The following is a 24,658-nucleotide window of genomic DNA, read 5'->3' on the forward strand; positions in this document are numbered from 1 at the left end:
TTATTTTTCATAAATAGACTAATCTTCCCTGTACATTAAGCTGATAGGCACCACATTTTGCTCAAAGACCTTGAAGGTCTATAGAAGACTATTGCACCTAGAAGGCAAGATGATGGTCACATACAAGCTCCAAGAAATTTGGCAGGCTTCACCCAGTTTCATTTTTAATACAACACAGAGACTCTCTACAGTGTCTATGCAGTGCTTTCACCTACTTAGCTCAAAGCAGTACAGTCCTTACACTGATCCATGGGTCACAAAAGCAAGCATACAAAAAGTTGTAAAATAATCAGTGGGCACAGCATTAGTCTAAACCTGACTGCCAACCTCAGAAGGGCCAGCAAAAATTAGAGGATTTTAAAAGTGAATTTTAAATGACTCCTCCTGTTTACTGGTTGCGGTCATGATGGGTAGTGGTTTTGTCTCCAGGGCAAGGGAGGGAGAGAAAAAGGTTATGCATTTTACAAGAACTATACACAATACGTGATTAATTTGAGTTTTAAATGGTTGCATAAAAGGCCCTGGGTTATCAAGATGCAAAACATTAGTGAAATGTAAATCTGTATTGAATTAAAGATTCTTTGCAGACTTGACCACCGTTGTGAATCCTATTACAAACAGATCAAGGATTAATTTTATCCTTAACTGAACAGTAAAAAAGCCACCCAGTGTAAAGGCAACACAGCATTCAGTGATGACTACTGATGGAGTGCCATTTCTGACACAATACTATGACACAGGTATCGACTAATTTACCTTGAATGTAGCAAAGGCATCAGAAGCTATATCAAATGTTGACATTTCCACATATTTAAAAAAGTCTCTGAACTGTTCTGAAAAAAGTATGATTTTGGCCAAGGGTTCATGCCGGATACACTCTCTCAGCATAATTCCACAGCGTAAGGCAATATTTGGGGATTCATATCTGAAGAAGGAAAAGAAACAGAAAAGATCAAAACGTAGAACAACAAAGATAAATGGGAACTTTTCTAGCAAGGGGGACCGTTGTAGCATAGGAAACGCATGTGCCAGAGGGAACACAACACACGGACGGCAGCTCCTAGCCAGAGCACCGTACCCAGCTTCAGGACCTCAGCCCAAAGCTAAGGAGCAGACGCACAGATAAGGCTGCCTGTGTTTCCCATCGCAAACCTCTGCCTTCGCAAGCCAAAATGCATTTCGGTGTATATGTGCATTGCACCTCCTCTCTGCGGTAAGACCGTGGGGAGTGCGTAACTTTTCAGCAGAGCTCCTTCACCCTTTTAGATTTATGAGAAAGCAAAGCCCATACAATATAACAATCTTCCTTTTCAGATTTAATTCTGAGCTCCTCAGTTTATCCAAGAAAAATAGAACACCTCATGACCATCCATCACCTCCCACGCCTCTTCTAGAGAATGTTGCTCTAGAATATTAATGTCTAACAAGGAAGGTAGGAAGAGTCTACCCAGGCAGTCTACACAGGATTAAGCTTTCTGTAGCTCTGAAGATATTTTTTTGCAGTTTAGGAGGAATTCTGCTCAATCTCTCCTCTGCAGAGGCTGCGACTTTGTTCAGGAGACAAGAATTCATTCCTCAAGTTACAATCCTGTTATGGCACACGCATTGCAATAGCCAGGAGCCAGCACACTTCTCAATCCTGGAGAGCGAGGGAGGGGCAAGGCAACTCAGATCATCTTATATTTCTATAAAATCTGGATTTCTTTAAAACTGAAATTAATCTGAAACAAAACTGTTAGAAACACAATTAAAAAAAAAAAAAGAAAAAAAAAAAAAGAATGAAATTCAACAGTCAGGAAGGACTTAAAATGAACTTCTTCCAGCAATCTTCAGTATCTTCAGTCATGTGAAAGCAGTGAAGTCCAAGGGGACAGAAAGCACACTCTTTCAATAAGCTGGTTATACTATATATCAGAACTGTGTATTATCACCCAGAGCTTATCAGCATCATGTTTCCTTTGCACAATTAATTCCTATCACTAAGCCAAGAGAGAAAAAAAAAGAACACCAGAAGAAAAACACAAAATACCATCTGTGCTGTAAGTGAGTGGGCCTTCAAATTTACCATCAGCTTGCAATTTAAAAGAATGGTAGTGTTTTGTGAGCATACCAGAGCTGCATACTTCAACCTGATGTCAACAATAGTTGGCTTAATGAAAAATGAATTGCTATTCCAAACAGGCAAATGAAACTTCCCACCCTCAAGGAAATGCAGGCACTCAGGCCCCTATTTGTTTCCTTTGGGGAAATATTTGCAAATGTGAATTTAGAACTCCTTAGACAACGGAGAGACAAAGCATACCTCTCCTTGACTCCATTAACAGGAAGACTAATTTTCAAGCAACAAGAGGCGGAGTTGCTCCTAAGAGTGCAGCCAGGAAAATATTTAATAGTTGGCTACGGAATATTTTGGTTGGAATAAAAGCAAATTACATTGTTTCCAGCACAATAACTTTTTAAAACACGACTATCAACAGAATCATTCTTAGTCAAATGCTCCATTATCTGCAAGTGGGTTAAGGACCTTTGGCTGTTCACATAGCGAGGGAAGTTGGGTTTGGCTCCTGGAATATGCCTGGAAGAAGTTTACATGCTGCCTGGGCATAACTGGCATGTTCTCTGCACCCACACTTACATGCAAAGCCACCAGGCAGGAATGAGAGATATGTGCTTCAAAATCACTTCTAATGAGTAATTAGTGCTCTATGCTGATGTACTCCTGCAGCAGAAAAAAAATAAATAGAGTTCTTCTTTGTTCGGATGAACTTACAACCTGGAGAAACCCCCACATGCTGACTACCAGGGGCAACCAGAAAAGGAAATAATGGACTTGAAATATTTCAAAATACTTATTCGGGAGGCTGAAAGATGCAAGACAGAGCGGAGATGCATCTCAGCACAAAGGGAATCATGCTTGTGCGGCTAGTGCAGAAGGCAATACAAGGTAAGAAGCATAGGCAGGATATTAGGAAGGCGTCGAGCCTTGGAGACACAAGGTCTTGACAAACAGCTACATTCTGATCTGATTTTACACTAACTTCTATAGCTTGACCTTATCCTCGGATAAGAAGTTTATCCTTGGATAAACTCAAGGGGAATTCTGCAACTTTAGCCAATACACCATTAAAGCTTTAACTGCACTGTGATATGAAGAGATCATCACAAAACAGATTGGAGCAAGTGACTGAGTACATTAGATAGCACGTGGCATGATATATATTCACAAAGGAGCTTATAAATTTGTGGTCATCGGGCACTGGAACACATTACCCAGGGCAGTGGTGGAGTCCCCATCCCTGGAGGTATTTTGGGGTCATGCAGATATAATGCTCAGGGACATGGTTTAGTGGTGGGCTTGTCAGTGTTAGGTTAATGATGGGACTAGATGATCTTACAGGTCTTTTCCAATCTAGGAGATTCTGTGATTCTGTGAAGCAATGTAAGTGCCACAAACTTCAAGTCCTCTACAGTCACAGTACTGGAGGGAAAATATTTTAAATTACAAAGGACCAAAGTTATTTCTGGGTTAATGCGATGTGCTGACACCAGAGAAAAATTTGGCCCAAATACATCCAGTACTTTATATACATCAAATATCGTATTCATCTGAAATCCTATTCATACACAAAGCCTGCACACACAGAAAAGAAGATATTATTAAAGCAAGTCCTCATGCAGCAGGAAGGTCAATTAACCTACAAAAAAAAAAAACAAAAAAAAAACCAAAACAAAAACACTATGTGCTGTATGTTTTTCTGAAGCTGAGAAGCTGGAAGGAAATAGCCAACAAGTAAAACGAAGCCAGAAAGGTAAGAACAATTATCTCAAGCTGGCAGTTACTGCCGCTGGAGTATTAGGCAGGAAACACTGGGCAGGAGCTCTGATTCGGGATCCTTTCCACTCCACACAGCTCACATTATACAACAAGAAAGCAGCCTTCTGTTGATGCTGTTGGGAACTGACTGTCAGGGGGCAGAGGAAATTTTGCATCCAATACAAGTAAAACAATGAAAAGCCTTCAGTATAGTCCTGGGACCTTTCTTTTATAGTCATGGCTGATTTTTTTTTTCCTCCAAATAACGTCATATAACAAACACTGAATGGTACAAGCCAGCCAAATCTACTATCCTTTCCTTTCAGTGGATTTTTATATCACATTATTTCATTTCACTTCATCCTCAATTCACATTTTCAAGTGGTGATGTCTAACAGTCTCATAGCTGATTGCACATGAGCACCACACGTTGCCTGCACACAGCGAGCCGCATGTTCGGGGCCCTACCCTTGCTTTAGGCACATATTTTAAGTATCATTTTTAGACAGTCCTGGCAACAGGACAGTAGCAGGTAAGACAGCATCACATTTGACATCACTACACTGTCCTGCAGCAACTGCTCAGATACCATCAGGGCTGGATAGGAACGTCTTCTGGACTACTGCTGACAAATTCAACACTTTCTAATGAGAAACTCCAGAAATGGCATCTCTGATACAGTGCAGTGCTGCAGAGAGATAGCAAGAAATCAAAACCAAGGAGCTTGAGGACCAAACTAATGTGGACACGCCACTGCATGCAGCAGTAGTCTCCAAAAAGCAACTAAGTGATGCCATTTAAATGACAGGTCACCTACAGTAAAATGTCTGTCAGCAGCATATACGCACAACATAAAATCTTTGCTATCATCTTAATATTCTTGGTTGTTACAGATGCCAAAGAATATCTGGGACATGATCCAAAAATATTTTTTAACTTTAAATAAAGCCCAGACATATGGTAGCGATACATGTGCAACGTGCAGAAACAAAATGAGTGAAAAATTGAAAAAGCAAAGACAGAAAAAAGGGAAGAAAATTATTGTATCTATATGTGAAATTGAAAACAGTTGTACAACTTCATGATGACTGAGACAATTATCATCACTGTCCTGAAACGACTAGTTTGAGGTTTGTATAAATGGTGAATTTTAATGAACAAATGAAACCCAAATCCATTTAACTAGCTTGCTGGTTTCCTTTCCAAGTTGGCATTTAGTTACACAGAACAAGTCAAGAGTTTCAAAACTAAAGCTAAATCACAACAAACCACCATACTTCTAAGAGCAAGACGTAGCTCAGGAAGGGAGGCAGCAGGTCCGGACCTCCTCCTATCACAGCCACCAAGAGCTTTTGCCACCAGCGCAACCACAAGCTCACAGCTCTTGAAATCCCTGGTACTGACTAGTTCTCTGGGTTACTATTTTTCCCCTGCTCAGCTGTGCTGGAACGCAGCCAGTTTTGAAGGAAATAACTATTTTAGAGGACTCTCGCGCCTCTCTCTCTCCTCTCTCCCTCCTGGTTCGGGTCTGCCCCTGGGAGAGGGGGACGCTGAAGGGAATTTTACCCTTGGGGCTGCAGCCTTGTCCATGCACAAACCTTAGATGGTGCTTAAGTATTTTCCTAACTCTGGCTGTGGAGCAGATGGTAAAAATGCAAATCTTAAGCCTCAATAGCAAGAAAGTAACTTACAAAAAATCATTCTTTCAAGAACCATTAGTTTAAAAGGCTTATGTCATGTTTTTGAATGGCTGTTACTCATGTGACCATACAACTACTAGGACAGTCCATGTTGTTTCATACTGATCAGCTAATAAATGCACCTATTTCTACATCATTTCTTTAATCCCAATCACATATATTCTCATTTCCTTAGGGAAAAATAAACAAAATCCTAAAGTTTTGGCTTCTTTGGATTCTTTAGCTTCTGTGGCTTAGAAAAACACAGAAAACTGAGCAGAAAACAGTAGATTTCAAAGGCTGGAAAAGCAAAGCTTCTCGCTGAACAGAAGAGTTTTAGGCCAACGCTTGTGCACTCCTGAATGCAACTACAGCTGATGTTCTCTCCACGCAGCAGTCTATTCCTCCTCCTTGCCAACTTACCTGGGGAACCGCTGGGTTACAGCTGAGCACTGACTCCCTCAAAGGTTAAAAGCCAAAACAAAACAAAAGATCGAACGCTGAAAGTTGTGGAGTTCATTACAGAATTAATTTTAAGTTGTTCACAGGTGGCTACAAGCATTGGAGAAGTCTGCCCCACAGACACAACTACTCTTTTTATGCGTTTTTCCATCTCTGTTCTACCATATGGTGGTCCAGCTTTTGACTCCAGTTATTTACAGACACCTCTATAAGTCACTTCGGCAATGCAAAAAGGTCTAAATGAAACTCAGCAGTCATCAACAATGCTACACAAGACTTTAAGGCAAGAACTGAAGCACACATCACGTGGGGAGCAGTCAAAAACAATCAGCACATAATTATTCCAACGTGAAGTCTGGTGAAGAAATAACAGCCAAATAAAATAATCCAGTCATTAAAAAGTATACAGTTAAGTAAAAAGAAAGTCAATATGAAAGAAACAAAATATGCAGTCTGGAAAAAAATCTGAAAATCCTTTTTTTTTTTTTTTAAACTAAAAGTGAGAAAGTAGATCAACTGCAATGCCAGCATGTTCCAGGCAATGGTCTTTAATGAAAATCAAATTAAAGCACCCACCCTTTCAGAAGCATGAATAGGATATGTGGATGGGCACTAATGTATTCCACAGTAGGGCTGCGTGTGCCAATTTGTCTTCTCAAGATGTTGTTAAATATCTGGGAAACGTCCTTTTTGCCCTGTTAAAGAAGCAAAATATATCTTCAACTGGAAAAAAAACATGAATAAATGACCATTCACTATAATCTCTATTTAAAGTGGAAATGAAATTGAAAACAAAACAAGTCAGTCTCTTTTTTTGGGGTCTCCACAGTCCCACCACCTCATACTTGCTGTTTCTTCGATGCCACAAGAAGGCTTCCTATGTCGGGTGGTTCTGAAGACTACTAATCCCCCCACTCCCAGTTACACCTCTCTCTTTCTAAATGAAGATGTGAATCCCCCTTATTCTGTCAAGCAAATCCCTCGCTATCTTAAACAGCAACATCAAAGCACCAAAAAAGCAAGCCACTACCCTGAGCCAAACATGTTTTTTGCAGTGGGTACTATTGCTCCTGCAGTCTCTGAAGTCAAGTTGTCATGCTAGTACCAAGTACACCGCCCCACAGCCTAGACTTACAAAGCTAAAGTTTTTCATTAGTCAAATGTAGTCAACGCCAAGTGTGACTGCATTTTTGAGAATCAGGGTTAAATTTAAAACTGCGTCCATCATTCCACCATGAAGAACGAAATAATTACTACTGATAGAAAGGCTGCACCACATACACATCTCTGCTTCAGTCACAACTAAGATCCTTCACTTTCTCCTAATTTTCTCCTATATCCACACATCTGCACCATCACGTTTTGTCTTTGAATGCTTCTCCGTGCAAACAGCTTTTCAGAAAGCCCTTCCAAATTATGTTCTATTCAGCCACAGGGTTTGCCAATACATCTTGCATTAGAAGTCCTCTTCTGCCCCCAGCGCTTTCTCCCCTGGCCACAGGAGACAAATTGAGACTGCTTTCTCCCAAGGCAGTGGGAGACTGCTGCACTAATGACCAGTAACCAAGGCACTGAGTCAACAGCGGGTCACTATGCACAGGACAAGCTAAAGCAAAAGGTTGCATATAATCTGTACGGGCTCATTGATCTGCCTCAAGAGGACAAACATTCCTTGGCGGAGAACTTATTGAATGTTTGAAGCCAAGGAGCAGATAGTTTCACACAGAGGGAAATTCCCTGGTTTCACCTCTACAAATAAATCACAGCTGAGAAACACAAAATATTCGGCTTTCCTACTCATTCCAACCCAGCTGGCTTAGAGACTTGGGGACTTGGGGAATTAAATAGGGAAATCAAATCAGAGCCGGCCAGTCCATCCACCTTTGTCTGCAACGCTTTTGACCCTTGGACTTTCTCTTAATTAGGCTAATTCTTTATAAAGTCATCCCATCCTCCTCTATCTTTACAACACTCATAAGGTATGTCTGGAATCCCATGATCCCCAGCGGCTTCAGCAGTTACTCCAAGACAAAAACAATCCAGAGAAGAGCTGTTGAAAGGGTGAAATGAAAATGGCCAAAAGTTAAGTGATCCTCTCTGCTATGCCAAATTTTACATTAGTTACTTACTATTAGGTGCACTGCAGCATTATATCCAATAGCAGAGAGGAGATTATAGATAGATAGATGTCTCAGAGAGATATACCCAATTATATCCAATTTTCTAGAGACCAGCAATTGTGAAAGCCAAAGAAGTTGCTCTCTCTCTCGGTTCTCCTGGAGGGAATGGAGGCAGATAGGAGGGAACCAAAGCAGACTTCCCTCACCGCCAGACATCTATAAAAATTGTAGGAATACTTTCCAACGTTTCTCACTTTGTATCTGTGATTTGATTTTGCCTTCTCATGAAATACGTATGGCCACTGAAGCACAAGATAAGGCAGCAGAGAGAGAAAGTAGCTAGACAAGAACAAAAAAACTGCAAAGAATGCCATTACATAAATAACAAATTGCATGATGCCTCTACCATAATTTAGCTCTTATTTCAAGACAAAGTAAGGGAAATGTGTCTAACGTCACCAGTCCTGGGCTTGTGGCTATTTACTACCTCTTTGAGTGGCTTTTCAGTTTGTGAACCTAAAGGCTGACATGCACTTAGTAACATTGTTTCTTTTAATTAACTTTTCCTCTATGCACACTTCCTTCAGTTCTTCAAAGCTCAACAACAAATTTCATATTTTAAATTTCCAAATATCCAGTCTGATCTTGATTCTGGGATCCTGCCCCAACCCAACCGTAGCGCTTCATAACCACCAAAATTATACTTTGTTTCTCAAGTGGCAGAAGCAATAAGCCTGTGTTTTCCATAGTTGTGTGATGGACATATGCCAGGACATTGACAGTCTCCCCTACACGCACGCCCGTCCCCAGCCACACGTGCTGTAAGTGCACTGGCAGATGAAACACAAAGGAGATAGGACTCGAGCCTCTGCTTCTGCCTTTTTCTTGGTGGCGGCATTAGCTCTGCTCTCACGCTCCTAACCAGCCATCAAGCTTCATGAACTCTTTGAAAATACGTCTTCAAAAGTTAAGTACAGCTGTGCAAAATTGGGATCAAAGTGGGCAGCAGGGTTGGTGAGGAGGAGACAGGGGGTCAGGACAAAACGAAGTAACCTACATAAACATTATTCCCCTCAGAAATCAGATTTTCAAGTAATATATGATTTTGCTTTCTACCATCACATACAGATCAAAAAATTAATTTGTGTGTTATAGAGTGATGAAATTGGTTGTTCAACAAAGAAACCTAAATGCCAAGTCTGGACAGCAATATAACAAAATGGAAGCAAAAAAGCTGATAAACTGAAAAAGTCGATGGCAACATGAAGACAAAGCAGCACATGCTCTTACTATCCTCTTGTTCAGTGACATTGCGTTTCTACTGTTTGCTAAAAAGAGTATGTGTAACAGTTTTGCTAAATGTTTGAAAAGGTTTTAGGACAGAAAAAATTATTTTGCAATAAAAGTTATTAGAATTGTTTGTAATAAAAATTCAGCAACAGATCTGATATTTCATTCAGCGCTTGCATTTCACTGTGGGTTCAATATGTCCAGAGAGAATTTTTTGTCTGACAGACTGTCAGGCAACTAAAATAATGCAGTAGTTTCCCTTCGGTGGTGTATTTGCTAACAGTATCTTCTCCTCTCCCCCCTCTTCTTTTTTATTAAAAACAAATAAATAAATTACTGGATTTTTAGGAGTTTGCGTTGTTGGGGTTGGGTTTTTTTTGTAATTAAGACATTTAACAGTAACCAGGGGTGGCAGGGAGAAGACAAATGAAAGGATCTGAAGAAATTCTAGCATTAAAAAAAAATAAAAATCTCCTGAACTTAAGGCCTGAGGAAGAGTGAGAGAACTCCACTAACAACATTTTCAAAAATTATTACTAAATAAATCAGTGTCTTGAATGCTGGCTTTACTGAGGGTGGGGGGAAGAGGGAGGAAAGAAAACATAAATCTCCCATCATTCCTCCTTTTCATTCATTTACAAAATGGAAAGAAAAGTAAAGTAACAACAAATGACTTAAATACCATGAAAAATGTTCCACAAGAAAGTAACTCCCACAAAAAGAGGTTCTGAGAGCATCGGACAATCTCTCCGGGGAACTGATTTTTAAATTCAGTGGTTGCTCGGCCCTACACATTGGGTACTGCCCCTGCTCCAGACCTCGGCGGGGGAGGTTTGGTTCCTGGGAGCTGGTGATTTCTCCCTGCTCGGAGATGCTTCAACACTTGTGATGATTCACGAGCACCCAGGAGCCATAGAAACCACCGGACTCATAACAGCAGTCCCTGGGGAACCACTATCCCGGCTGACCGTAGACCACAGGAATACTATAAAGACCTGCCAGTGACGAAGTTTATTCCCACTCCCTGCCAGTCAAAGGTCAATTAAAAGAGTTTATATTTATCCTGAATTACTGCAGTCTTTTCTACCATAACTCTTCTTCTCCTTAGCTATAAGTAACTAAGTTGTCTTAGTAGTTGTCTACTAAGTTCTTGGCTTTAACAACAAAACTGGCAAGAAGTTCCATGGAATATATAATTATTTGTATATATACATAAATTACTTTTTTCCATATTAATCTTGCTTATGGAAAAAAAAGTTCTATTCCTTTCTTCTTTTAATCCAAAGAACTAAGTGGGGGCAATCCAATTTACCTTGCCACCTGCTGTCAGTTTTTAACACCTTTTTCAACCCCTTTCCTCTCAAATAAACAATCCCTATTTTCCCATGCTTCCAATTAATTTTATTGTATGTTTCTGGACCCTTTCTACATCAGACACACTTTTCAGAGACGGTGGCTGACTTTAGTTGTACTAGCCTAAAGTAAGAGGTTAATCACTGCAGCTTACAAGGTCAGTCATAGACATTATTCTTGGCATCACTTCCTATCTTTTTTGGATACACATGGCAATATTTCTTTCTTGGTTTTGTTTTAACAAAGTCAAGAGATTTAAACCAGATGCATTACATTTACTTCCAGTATATAAGCACATCTATCACGACACTGACCAACCTACAGCAGCTACTTTCTTCAGCATGCAAAAAACCAGTTTTGAATACAATACAATTATTTAGACTTTGGAAAAATACAGCTATACTCATTGACAACACTGAGACCAAGGAGATTAAAAGGTTTATGGACGCTACCTACCTCAAAATCTATCAGCTGCAGGTTGGCAATAAGTGTCACTAGAAGGCCACTGTTGTATAGCTCTTGCGCCAGCTGAGCCACGATTTCTGTAGGTGGCTCCTTGTCTGTGGTCCCACACAGAATTTCCTTCATTGCTTGCAGAGACTTTGACACTTCCTCCGATGCCTGTTCACCAGAAGATAAGGGTTTTGTTTAAAAAAAAAAAAAAGTGTTTTATTTTAAAAGACAAAAGCTTCTAACCATACTTAACAATGATCATTATCTATTGTGAAATGGTTTAATAATTTTATGTAATCACTGAGGGTGGAGCATCCACACTGGATCCTGCAGGTCCTACACAAGCACACAGATATATTCAATTTAAACACAGCGTGACATCACTTACAGACCATCAAGCGTAAAATAGGGGCAGGAGTGCAATTACCAACCAGCATCAGCAAGATCCTTTATGGCTTTGGAGACAGGCGCTGTTCTGCAGAAGTGGCAGCACCTTCACCATCGCTGCCACCCCGGTCCTCCCCAGTGGGCTCCATCGACACACGTGGGGCAAGATGTGCCCAGATGGAGGTACCAAACCAGTGGCTGCTGTGCGGCTTCTCCATCAACTGCTTGCTGATGGACTGCCCCAGCTCCTCTACTGATAACCCAAATAAATCCTTGTACCCCTGCCAGCTTTGCATTGCCACCGCCTCTTTATTTCTCCTCACCATGTGTGGTTTGAGCCAGCACCTTCCACAAGGGATTTGCCTACTGAGCGCACGGGCGCTTTAGTCTCAGGTTGGGAAATTAATTAAATTAAACAATTTGCTTTAGTAAAGTTCCACAGCTCCCACGAAGCAAACTAAAGTTTTTCATCTTTTGCTCCCACCTAGTGTATGCTAATTCTGTGCAATGTTTCAGGTACCTAATGTAGAAGACAAACCAGGAATTATTTTACAAAATATCTTGACCGGAGAGCTTACAACAGGAAAATGAAAGAGAAACACGTATAAACAGGTAACAGCTTGGCATTTGCGGCAGTCAGGGAGTTTAAATCAGACGTGAGTGATAACGTCCCACTTCCCAAGGGAAATGACCGCTGGCCACAGCCACAGCAGCACTGGCTTACCTTCTCCTCCCAGGTTTGCTCCACTTTGTATAAATAAAAACTCCCTGGAGCGAAGGCATTATTTTTTTCACACATGTGTGCTTTAAATCCCACCTGCTATAGGCATGGGGCTATGGAGGCCATGGCTCTTTCTGGGTCGGGGTATATTTTATACACGCATGACCCGCAGCAAGGCTGGTTGGATTTTTTTGTAAGAGAGTGGGAAGGAAGTAAGGGAGAGGTTTGAAAGCAAAGCTGAGAGTGACAGGAAAGTGCCAGGCAAGATCGTTAAAGATGCTGAAGATAGGACAGCATTTCACATCTATATTGCAAAACATTTATTTTGAAATGAGCATTTCGTTAGCTTAGCAGGGGGGAAAAGAAAATAATCAAGACACACACAGAAAACCCAAGAGTCATTTGTAAAAGCTAACTGGACATTAATGGGTGTTCAAATCCAGATCAATAATTTCAATGCATCTCTCACATAAACTGAAAAGAAAAATGTCATGCTTTCAAATACCACCCCATCAATCTGCAAAAAATAACCCCGCAGTGCTCCGGAGAGGCATCTCTCAACTGCTGCTGATCTCCCAACACTTTAATACTAATTTAAATCAGATTTTATTCACATTAGTGAACAAAAAGCCTAAAAATCCCCCCAAAACCACAACCCAACACTAAAAAGCTACTTTCATGTTGCATCTACCTGGAAGATTCGAGCATTGATTTTGCACAGCATAAAGTTTTCCCCCAATCTGTTTGTACCTACTCTCAGTTTTCTGCTAGTTGAGATAGGTCACCATGAGCAGCGTGTAAATGAATATGACTATGTGATAACTTTAACCACAGCAGAAATCTTGTTGTTCCTTACCATCGCTCAGCAAAAGAGCCTATTTTTACCTCAAATGTTAGTGGTATGTCACTAGAGATATCCCACAGAGTACAGATGGGATTAACAACAGGGGTGCTATCTTGGAAACTAAAGCTCTAAACCTTTATAAAAGCTGTGCAAATACTTTCATACCAAAGGAAAAACCCATACATTTTTGGCTTTTCACCCATTCTGCTGGGCAGGGTGTGAATATCTCTGGCATTCTTGGGGTAAAAAAAATAATTAATACTTTTCCTCTCAAGTATAAGTAGTTCTTCCTGATACGTCGAAAAACATCTGCAAGATGCAGCTTTAGGTTTAATTCTTAAAAAGGAGGCCAAAAAAGTAAAGCGCTACAGGAGAAAAAGAAACTACAGAACGCTGCAATGTTGATGGGCGCAACCGGGCACCACAACTGTATTTCTCTAATCATCTGTCATCCCATCCACTCATGTTCTCCGCTTTTCTACATGGAATTTACATTTCGTGTTTAACTTCCTCCCCCTTCGTATCGTCTGGATAGTCTGTGGTTTGACATTCAACCTGCCACCAAAAGCTATTCCTGGTCAGATCTAAGGACTGCTCTTCTGTGCCTATCCCTCATAATCTGTCTGGAGAAAAAAGCATAATCCCAAACACAGATTCTTAAATTAACAACCACTTCTAGCCTCCGCTTTGACATTTTCACTTAATCTTACAGCAGTTTTAGAATAATACCCTAAGTACATAAGCGCTGTTTCTGGGATGGAAACTTGCTAAAGACTCAGGGAAAAAAAAAAAAAAAAAAGAGACATTCCAAGATCTAAAGACCCAAGATCTGTCCAAAACAAACAACAAAGCAAATACATTCACTCGAATACATGGAAAATACGAGACGACAGAAATGTAGCGGCAGAACAGCTTGTCGTAAGAAGCCAGACGGGTCCTGACTCCCTTTAGGAAAGTTTGCAAAAACCAACAAAGTTTCAGTGACAAAAAAAAGAGATTTGATAGAAACTCCAAAGTCTATTATGACTTCCCTACTACTACTATTTATTCTCCATCAGTGGCAACAGCAACAACAGCAAAGTGCTGCAATTCTCACTTCAGCAGAAATTATAGAGCAAAAGAAAAGGTTTCATGAAATATCTAGGCACTTTAAGCCATTTGTCTTGTTCTTGCAATTAAGCACAATCTTCTTTCCAGAAGATTTTCCTCCACCCTCCAGCTATGAGTCTTTTACATCATGACTGCATTTATGCCATTATATTTAGAGAAGCCGGTGTGAGCAGAGAGGAAAAAAAGAGGGAGGGGAAATAACTGCACACAGAATCCCAAACAGAACAGCTTATATCTATTACATACAAATGTCAAAAGTGGGATACGTTGAACTTTGGACAGTTAAAGTTGCAGACAGGGACACCAAAGCCCAAGATGAAATGCAAGCCGATTCCCAGCACACGCATCAATTTAATGTTTGCGTTGCTGTCACTGCACAGACGTCAGGATGTTGACCTCCTAAAGCAACTCAGGGGTTTCTAGTCTACAGGCATCTCAGTTCACAAAGTCCAGACTTGGAAGGATCCAATTCCACCGCAGAACACTAAAATTCAGGGTGGGCACATGGGTAAGTCACAAGTGAGTTACAAGGTCGATTTGCAATAGCTGTATAAGGCGAGTGAAGGAGACCACAACCCATACTGACCTGTGCAGTGAAGGCAGTTTTTTCAACGACGGCCATTTCTTCTCTACTTTGGCCTAACACAGGACTAACAAGTTATTTCCACAGGAAATAACTCTTTATCCACAGAGTATAGTTTATAGTGACCAGCAACCCACAAGAGGTTTCTGGGTCCATTTTGAAACATAACATGTTGTGCAAATGTTGAAGTCTAACAATTCTTGGATTACTTTGCTAACCTTACTGGACTAGGTGACATACAAGAGCCTCGGAGCTTGAGAAGTGACAACATAGATAAGCTTATATAACTTCTCTAAGTTAAATTACAAACGTGCTTAATCACCCCTGCTTACAAAGTTGGGAGTTTGTCAGCATTAATGTGTCTCTCCAAACCTATCAACAGCTTCAACAACGAGAGCTGGAAACTTCATGATTTGAAGATACTTGGTTTCAAGCTTGCTCTCCTTGTAAATCAAAGTCTTGTCATTGTTGACTTAATGGGATCATAACACAAAGAAAGGAGCTTATGCAGACATTATTCCCTGAAATTCTACATGAAAAGAAATATTTTCCCTGAAAGACCTCAAGACTCTCCTCTCCACAGTATAACGAACATGTGAAGACCAGACGATTCTGTTGGAAAGGTCCAGTCTTTAATAAAGAATGGATAACACTACGATGTCTGTACTGAAATACTTCTGTACCCTAGTGCTGATCGTCCTTGCCCACAGTGCTAATATTTGGTTCTTCGGTTTAATTTGCTTTTCCAGGTCTAGAAGACAATTTCTGAGTTTTATCTATTTTTTTTTTTTTGACTGATCTCTACAGGAGGGCCAAAGAGCATGACAATGTTCTTGTGGCAGTAATTTAGCATTATTAAGGAACACTGCAAAACAGTTAATTTTTTTTTCTATATTCCACAATTATATAAGACAGTTCAATAAGGAGTTTCTTGTTTTTCATTAAGGGATTACAAATAAATCCTCCAAATCTTAACATTTTTCTGTTCTTCTAAAATCTTCCAGAGGGATTTTGGAGAGTAGCATGGAAGACTAAAACAAAGGTCTTATCTGTTGTTCATGCAGAAAGCTGAATTTTTATTTCCATAATTACATGAGTTGGGACTTTCCATACTCAAAGGCTAAGCTGTTTTATCTCCAGCGCTGCTTGTGCGTGATATAAATAAACAAAGCGGATCTTCCGCTTCAGAAATCAAAACTTCATAAAGGCAGTTTTTGAAAAACCCTATTAGCACGCCACAGAGGTACTTTACCAAGAGTCTCCAGCTTCAGCAACTTAAATTTCTACCCGTTCCAACTGGCTTATTAAAAGTTACCTCTACTTACAAACCTTGCCCTTCCCCTCTCCTTAACTACTTAAGGCAATTTCACATTTATCTTAAAAGTGCCAATATTAAGTGCTCGTGATCCAGACCAATTATGCTTGCCAGAGAGATGGAGAGATGGATCTCCTGTTATGCAATGTAGATTCACTGCACCTTTTTACTCCTCTACAAGGAAGATTACAAAAAACATAAGGGGAAAAGTATCAGGCCTTGAACAATCAAGAGTCCGAGCTGCTACACCTGAACTGCAACTTTTCAAAGCTTTCAGTGGGTTGTCGCTATTTTACCTCTGTTTCACCAACAGGTTAGAGGTTTCACACATCTGTACGTATGTTACAGGTCAGAAGGGCTTATTCTTACTTTTATTCATCCGGGGACTTCATATGACATTTATGGGCAACCATAACAGTGAAGAAAAAACAGATTGCATGAACTTTTTCCACCTTTCCAAACTCAGATACCAAATAAACATAAGAAAAATACAGGATGCCTGACATCTGGCATTTGCATAGCGATCAGGAAATCCTCAACTGTTCATAAGAACACGGCGAGTAGGATTGTACAGCTTCTGTTTCCGTACTAGCGTATTTCCAGGGCAAAAATATCTTTCTAAACTGTTGCTATCTTGCACAGCAGCAGACAGTAACACACACAGATGCCTGCCAGTGTGATGTTAAATACTCCAATGTGTGATTCAGTGAACCGCCAGTACTTCGCGCTATACATTACAACCGAAACCATAAGGCTCCTTGGTCTGGCTTTGTCTTGTTTTAGCTTACAGTACTCCTTAAAAATATTTGCACTGTGTGATTCAAACCAATTTTTCTCCTAAAAGAATAGTGCCGACTCAAGTCTCTCTACATGCAACTGTAAGGACTCCCTAAAAGAACCATTAGCAGAATGTGCCTCCAACATCTATGTAGGTTCAGGATCATCTCAACTGACTTATTCTTGGTAAATGGATATACGGGAACAAATTCTGGACATTTTGGATCAGGAGGCATGAACTCTGTCATTTAGCAAAATATTATGGCCTAGTACTCAAGGAAGCTGGCAAAGACAATTTGGCCAAGCAGGCACAACAGGGAAACACCTTTTAAAAGGATGTATGATTAAATGGAAGAGACAGGGTTGCCCCACCTGGACATAAATTCCTTTCCGACTGTTAATCCTGCACTTAAGGCAGAATTAAACGTTGTTAAGGTCCTCAAAAATAAGAAGAAAGCAACCAGAAGAGACAAGCTTTAAACTCTTGGCACCAGCACCTGATAGTATCTGGAGTTTCTCCCATCTGTAGAGCAATAACAGGCCTTAGCAGAACAGGGAAGCTGAAACACGAAACACACCACAAGACCCCAGGACATGCAGAGCTAGAAGGAAGGGGTGCCAAGCCCTTCTTATCTCATTCCCTGAGTTTCAGTGTGCAGCAATGAAGTTGAAGGCAATTTTGCAGCTGACTTGGGCAGCTGCAGAATCGCATCCACGGGTATGGGCGTTCGCAGTAGTCACGCAACCATTCTTCCATGCAAATGCACAGCACGTCCTCCTCATCTCGCACACCGGTCCCCAGCCGCTTTATCAGCACTGGAGCGAGCAAGGTGAACAGGAGCTGATAATGGCTTCATTGCTGCTGTGTAAAAAAGCAGGATTTATTGATATAAATGTTTGTTCTGGAAATCTCAGTGTCTTTTAACTGTGGCCTTAATAAAATGCTGCTCTCCTGACCCTTCTGAACAATACCAAATTTGTTACAGTGCATGGAGATGAAACAGAGGACAGATTACAGTCACCTACCTGAACAAGTAGTCTCGTTAGATATATTTAAGTGAAAGTGGAAGAAGTTAGACACTTGAGGTTATTTTACATCTAGCCTCACTATGTTTCTGAACAGCGCTGCAGCCTGCGGTTCTGCCTGCCAGGAAAACACTCAGCATGGCGCCCTCGACCAGCTCCAACTCACTTGAGGTCATCTTTCACGACAAACCCAAGTCTTGGATCAGCGGTGCCCAAAACTGCAACTCTTTCAGCCCATCTAGGCCAAGTTTCAAGCGACCCCATATCTGTTTGCTGTACTAAATTAACAGCCTGTGACACTTCCAAAGGCTTTTGCTGCAGGGCAGGATCAGAAAATGTTACCAAACCTGTAGGCACGGCAGATGGCACTGAGTCATGGGTGCCGCACCCAAAGGTGTTTGGTTAGCAGCGAGAGGGTGGTGTGTTCAAGGACATCCTTTGGTGACACACTGGGTGCCACCTGCACTGCTTTGGGCTGACCGGGCTTGGTGGCTGAACGCAAGACTCTGAGAACTCGGGAATGTCACTCCCCTTTTTTTGTGAGGTGGGTCAAGCACCCTTTCTGTTAACGTTCTTTTACAACATCCGTGAACAAAAGACATGGCAGCGTATCAGTCACAGATGAAGCAGTATGACCAGCATGTCACATGCTGTCCATTCTTTCTCAAGTTGAACAGACCTGTCCACTTGATATCTGGGTTTCTCCTCTTCCGCTCCCTATTTACATGTATCCTCCGAACGCTACAGGAGTTCATGCCAGAAAGAAGGAAGAGAGCCTAAGCTCTGAAGGCTTAATTTCCTAGGTATTTAAATACTTCCCTGCTTTTCTAGTTAATTCCAGAATGGATATTTTTCATTAAATCCAAACACAGTTTGGTTCTGTGTGTCCACGATTAACTTTTTATGGCATTTATAGAGTTCTGTAATAAAATGTAATTAATTTTTCTTCACCGCATCAAAGCCTGAACAGGATGTCAGCAATTGTACATGCCACAAGAACACCTTATTTACTTCAGATGTTAGAAGAGAAGAGGGTGGTTGATCAAGAAGGCTTCAGCCCACTTTTCCAGCTCGAGCTTTGCCTACTTAATCTCCCAATTGTTACATTAGATTTGCCAGTGCTGCAATACCTTCTTTAAAATAGATGTTATTAAAAAAAAAAAAAATTAAAAAGAAGGTATTAGAAAGAGCACTTCAGAAGAAGAGGAGCCACATGTGGTGGCACTTCTCAACCTGTAGTCTATCAACCATCAGAATGCAGCTAAGAAAAATGGCAAAGCTTCAAGCTTCAAGCTACATCCATGCAAGCGAACAAACAAAAAAAACCTCCACCCATAAAATAAATAAAAGAACCAAACATTCAAACTTAGCCTATTTTTCATCTGAGAGTGTTTAAGAGGCATTCTGGCAACACTACACACATTAATAGCTTTTGGCTTTTTTTTAAAAAAAGACACACAGAGGAATTGGGTCAAATTCAACCCTTATCTAAGAAGACAGATGCTAGCACAGTCAATAGAGTCCAGTCAAAGTCTGACGGCAACCTATTCTATGACCAACAAAAGAGTGCAAACTTCTGTATAGTATGTGTACATGGAAATGTGTCTCGGAAAAGTTGTATAATACATCTTTGTACTTATAAGTGGCTTCTCTGCACCCTGTGTATCAAGTTGTGTCCTCCTCAACTCTTCCCATTACTCAGAAAGCCCTAACTGATCTGCTGTAAGGCTCCCTCTACCTGCGTCCTGCATAGCTTGGTAGGAATGGTCATTTCTGCATTATTTAAAAACAGCCCCTCCGAGGCACAGATGGTTCCTGCTGAAAGTTGCACAAAGTTGTATCAGAAGCATCAAGCCTCTCCCTGTCCAACCTTATGCCGCCTCCCACCCCAGCTGCCCAGGGCACCTCCACCTCGTATTTGAGATTTCTTAACTGGGAAAGGAAACAAGGAGGTTCTCCGCTAGCCCTGCAGTTAATTTAGGCTCTGCCACACTTCTCTGCCAATTCCGGCTGTATTAGCAGCTTTTAGCTGTCTCAGCCCACATACCACATTGGCTGCACTACAATAACAGCTCAATTGTCAGAGGATAAATCTTCTTGTTTAAGTATCTGAGGCAAGTCCTAGTTGGAAGCTATTCTGTGGGTGAGCAACATCAGGGATGCTGTGGAGTTGTACCCCAGAAGTCCTGGGAACCTCGGTTTTATGGTGAGGCACAACGGTACCCCTCCAGTTCTTGCAGCAGACAAGGAGCCAGAAATCTGAAAAAAATATATATATGGGATATCCAGGGTCTCTGGCTCTTGCAGCATCCAGACCTCTGGGCCCTTTTATGAAAGTTTGACGCATTTCATCTCCCTTTGGAAATAAAATCGGAGGTAAATTTAAAAACTCTGCCAGGTTTTGAAAAGCACAGAGTAGAGCACTGTGCTTTGCTTTGCTCTGCTTTTGTTTTCAGTTAAATTTCGATAATCATAATCATGAAAAGACAAGATGTTATTTATTAGTATTACTAAGTGAGTAAGTTTTGAAAACCTGTGTGCCATTGAAAGTCTCCCCGTCACCTTTTCTTCTCCAATTCAAAATGCAAACTTCACTTTAAAATGGTTTCACTAAGCCCACAAACCTGTATGGATAGTAAGAGGTTTTTGGGGTGATTGCTTTTGCAAGAGTCACTTTTCCTGCCATTTTTTAAAGTTTACCGTTGTCACAGTACTAAAGATATTCTTTACGATTTACTTCGCTAAACTCAGGACCACGAATCTGGCTATTTCCTTTAACAGGTATTTATTTCAGGACAGTTCAGTGCAACACTTTCGATGAAAGGCAGCGTTACTGAGGAGTCTCACATCTTCCCTTCTGAAGGGAGAAAGGCCCTGTGTGCTTCCTCTACAGCGGAGTGCAAAGTCCTGAGTCAACAAGCCACGTAAAGCATATGTGTAAATACTGTCCAAAAAAGGCCGCTTTCTTCACTTTCTGCCTTGCCGCTGAAGTGACTGCCTTGTCCTCCCTCCCTCCTCTTCCCTGATCACCCACATTCACCCCAGGAACAGTCTCCATCCCATAGCAATGAAGTACAGCACAAAATACTGAAAACCAATGTCCTCCTGTAAAATAAGCATCGTCATCAAATTCATGAGCTGTTTCCATCTTAATACGCCAGGGGAACGCTCCTGTATCTTTTGCTTTGTGAGGAAAACACATGCCAGCTGTTCTGACTTTTACGAAAAATTTACATTGAGTTCTAGATTTTCTAAGACGACTGAATTTCCCCTCCTTTGTCACTGACACCCAAATAAACAAAACCAGCTCAAAGCCAAAAATCCTCAAAACCACAACCCAGAAGAGTCATGCTGCAAAGCAAATCGAAAAGAAATCTGAGCCTAGAGCTTCTGCTTTGAATGTCTTCTTTAATCAGGCTCTGAAGGATGAATTCAGCAGGGGAGGGCAGACTCTGCTGATTTATTTAGTTACTTATTTTAAGTTTTAGTTCAGAGTCAAATTCTCTCAGTGCTCTTCAGTTAACTGAAGGTATTTCAGCGTGAGACATCAAATACCAGAGGCCTCCCTGAAATCTGTGTGACTGATCTTACATAATTAACACACACTGAGCTACTTGCTTTGAACCAAAAAGTTTCAAGAGGGTGTCACTAAGGGCACGAAGGGCTCCGTGCTTACCTTTTGGGTTGGGTTCGTTCTAATACAGACTTCTGCACAAGGTGGGGGAAGCACAACACGCGCACGCAAACATCAGCTGCACGGAAACTGTGTTCATACAACTTATCAGCTATTTCTGTTTTCACTGACCTTCAGTTTTAACCTAAAATTGTTCATTAAAATCATGTACTTCTAGTACAGCAATAATATAGAGGGCCAGAGCCTTGGATGAAAAAAAAAAAATTTTATTTGATTTTACGTAAGCATAAATTCCTAATTGGGAGCATTTTGTACGCTGGGGTGCATCTTCTCCACAGGTCACTGGAAGAGTGGCAAAAGTAGCTCAGGTTTGTGTCACCGAGTTAGAGGAGAGCAATAGTACACGCAAAAACCTAGCGCTATAATTAGAACACGAGTAGCCCAGCTCATTTAGGAAGCACTAGCACCCAGAAGATTGGGAAGGATTGACAGAGCGAGATCACTTTTACATACATCTGAATACTTACAGGTTTGCTGTTTTATGCGAACAACGTTCATCAGAAGTTTTGCTCTGTGGGTACCTACACATTAATTTGCAGTCTCATTTTTTACTCTGCTAAACCCATTAACGGTATAATAGTTTTCAAATAGCCTTCCAAGCGGTTTTGTTAGATGCATTACTATTTGAAGTAGTAGGAGATGACCCTTTGTTTTGGCTGAGGCTCCTAGATTTTCTGTTTGACCCCCAGATCTGTTGTACTTCACTTATGCAAAAGCCCCCTAATTTCAGCAGGACCGTTCAAACACAAAGCTATTTACATGCACGAGGACTTGCAGAATCGGGGCAGTGAGCAAACACAGTTTTATTCCCCTTATTCTACTGTTTCCCCGGCATAAAAAGCTTATTCATCTTCTACAACATTACCTCATACCTTGTCTGTCTTTTTTTCTTGTTTTTCCAATATGGCCATGTTTTCTTTCAGAATTTTCACAATCTCAGCAGGATTTTTGTGCGATTTACTAAACAAAGGCATGGTTTTTCTTCACCTGGATTTCTTCCTTCAGGACAGAAGAGGACTGCCTTAAATCAAACAAGAAACAAAAATAGCTTTTAAGGTTTATAAGAAAATTCAATAAAAACACACAAAGACATTACGAACAAGAAAAGGTTATGCCTCAGGCACTATGTTGTGCTACTCAGTGGAGCAGTAAAAGTTCTCACGTAGAGTCACAAGCCACTGTTAGCACATGGAAAGCAATTACACAGCACCTGCGCAGGAGCTGGATGCTTCCTAAAGCTCCCGACCTACAGGTCAGCACTCCAGCGAGTCTATGCTTATGTCCAGTGTTTTTTGGACACTGCATATCTGGCAGGCTCCAGTAGATTTCTGATAGGGTTTTCTGCCAAACTTCACCGGCTTCATCACGATGCAGATAACTAACTGTAGACGCCAGCATACCAAAAGCGTCCTTTGTTTAGAGCATCGCAAGATAAGGTCCCAGCTTCTCTGCTATCGCTCCTTCTTTTTCAGCTGCTTTCCTTTTTCAGCCTAAAACTTCTCAAGGAGAAGGCGCTACCCCCTAAGTCTGACAGACTTCAAGAATCTGCGGGTCAGATCTCACTTGTGTAAAATGTTGCCTGAATTAAATAAGGGTCAGGCCTAAATACAGACACAAATGTTTTCATGACATTTAAATGAAAGACTGAGCATTTTAACAATAATGGGTTTGTTTGTTAAATTTAAAACATTCTTCCTCTATATGGTTAAAAAGGCAAATACCACATCACTGTATTTATACATGAAAGAAACCAAGTAGCTTAGTTTCTGATCCTACATAGCATTACATTGTGAATTCCCATGGGTTTAGCTGAGGGTCCGATACAGAGATTTATTGAAGTCAATGGACAGACTACAGATGGGAATACGCCCTAGTTAGGGCATTACCACTTTCCAGGGAGAGCACAGCACCATTCTGGACTGCATTCCAGTTTGTACAGTAACAAAGAAAAGGTAAAAAAAAAAACAAACAAAAAAACCACAACAAAACAAAAGCAAAAATGTCAAACTTTTGTCTCTTTCCACAACAAAAGACAACCATCACCATCCCTCCCCACACACATTTGCAAGATTAGTTGTGAAAACATAACTATATACATGAAACACTTCAATTTCCTCCTTCTTCTTCAACTTTTACAATTTAGAAAAAGCTTTATGCGAGAGGTTTTAAAGGTGAGAATTAAACAAGCACGATGCACACAGTATAAAGAAGAAAACAGAATGGTGTAAGGTTTTTCCAGTGGTCCCAAAGCACTCACTCCCCTCATGCTTCCTTGTTACTCCTGACACACTAGTAATGACCCCATTTGTGCCATACAGTCATGTGTTACTAATCCCCAAATATCCTATGGAATCAATACCCAGATTAGATATACATTCTTTTGCAAGTATAAATAGCAACCATATAAAACAGCCAAGTATAAAATTCAAACTATTGAGGAGTGCTTTAAAAAAATAAATTAAAAAAAAAATAAATATAGAGACTCTGTCCCTGTATCTCATTAAAAACATTTCAAAATATTTTTGCAGATTATCTTTAGAAGAACAGTTTCTACGACATGCAGGAAGTATTTTTAAATGTCTTATTTAAACCAAAAGTTCCTTTATAGTGTCCAGAGTAGGGGAATTTGTATACAGCTTCTCATTTGTTGCTAGGTCAGTTTTACAGAAATATTTTCCCACTCAGTGTCTGAAAGCTCACCTCTTTCGGATTTCTGTTTTCAAGCTCCTCACAGTTCAGTTCAAACTCATTTTTATATCTGCAGTTTTGGCTACGTAACCTTCACTACTTGGCTGAGCTCTGAGCTGAGGAGTCCTGCTCCCATGGAGCTCACAACTGCGAGCTTTGGCAGCACCATCCAACCAGCAACAGAGGAGAGTCACACCTCAGCTTGCCAACGAGCAAGACTGAAGACTGGATATACTAACAACTAACGCATTTGGGCATGTTCAGCTACATACAAGCACTGGAAAAGACTGGGATGCCAGTATTATACAACGCATTTGTTTAAACACTGCTAGCAAGCGCCAA

The 24,658-nt window shown here is 40.8% G+C and overlaps 1 protein-coding gene across 3 annotated transcripts in view; it reads right to left on the minus strand.

Annotated features, from left to right (window-relative positions):
* Positions 1–24,658, minus strand: part of CAB39L (calcium binding protein 39 like) — a 66,327-nt gene that overhangs the window by 14,895 nt on the left and 26,774 nt on the right. For 2 of the 3 annotated variants that reach the window (XM_082484281.1, XM_082484279.1), the window contains exons 2-5: positions 22,501–22,649; positions 11,175–11,339; positions 6,532–6,650; positions 757–925 (exon numbers count right to left, since the gene is read on the minus strand). In XM_082484281.1, coding sequence (XP_082340407.1) covers positions 757–925; positions 6,532–6,650; positions 11,175–11,339; positions 22,501–22,602 — 555 coding nt within the window. In that variant the 5' untranslated portion in view covers positions 22,603–22,649. The remainder of the gene's footprint in view (positions 1–756; positions 926–6,531; positions 6,651–11,174; positions 11,340–22,500; positions 22,650–24,658) is intronic. The other variant, XM_082484280.1, reaches the window with a different exon arrangement.

This window comes from Vanellus vanellus, assembly GCF_965231255.1.
Source record: "Vanellus vanellus genome assembly, chromosome: 1".
In the NCBI taxonomy this organism is placed as follows: domain Eukaryota; kingdom Metazoa; phylum Chordata; class Aves; order Charadriiformes; family Charadriidae; genus Vanellus; species Vanellus vanellus.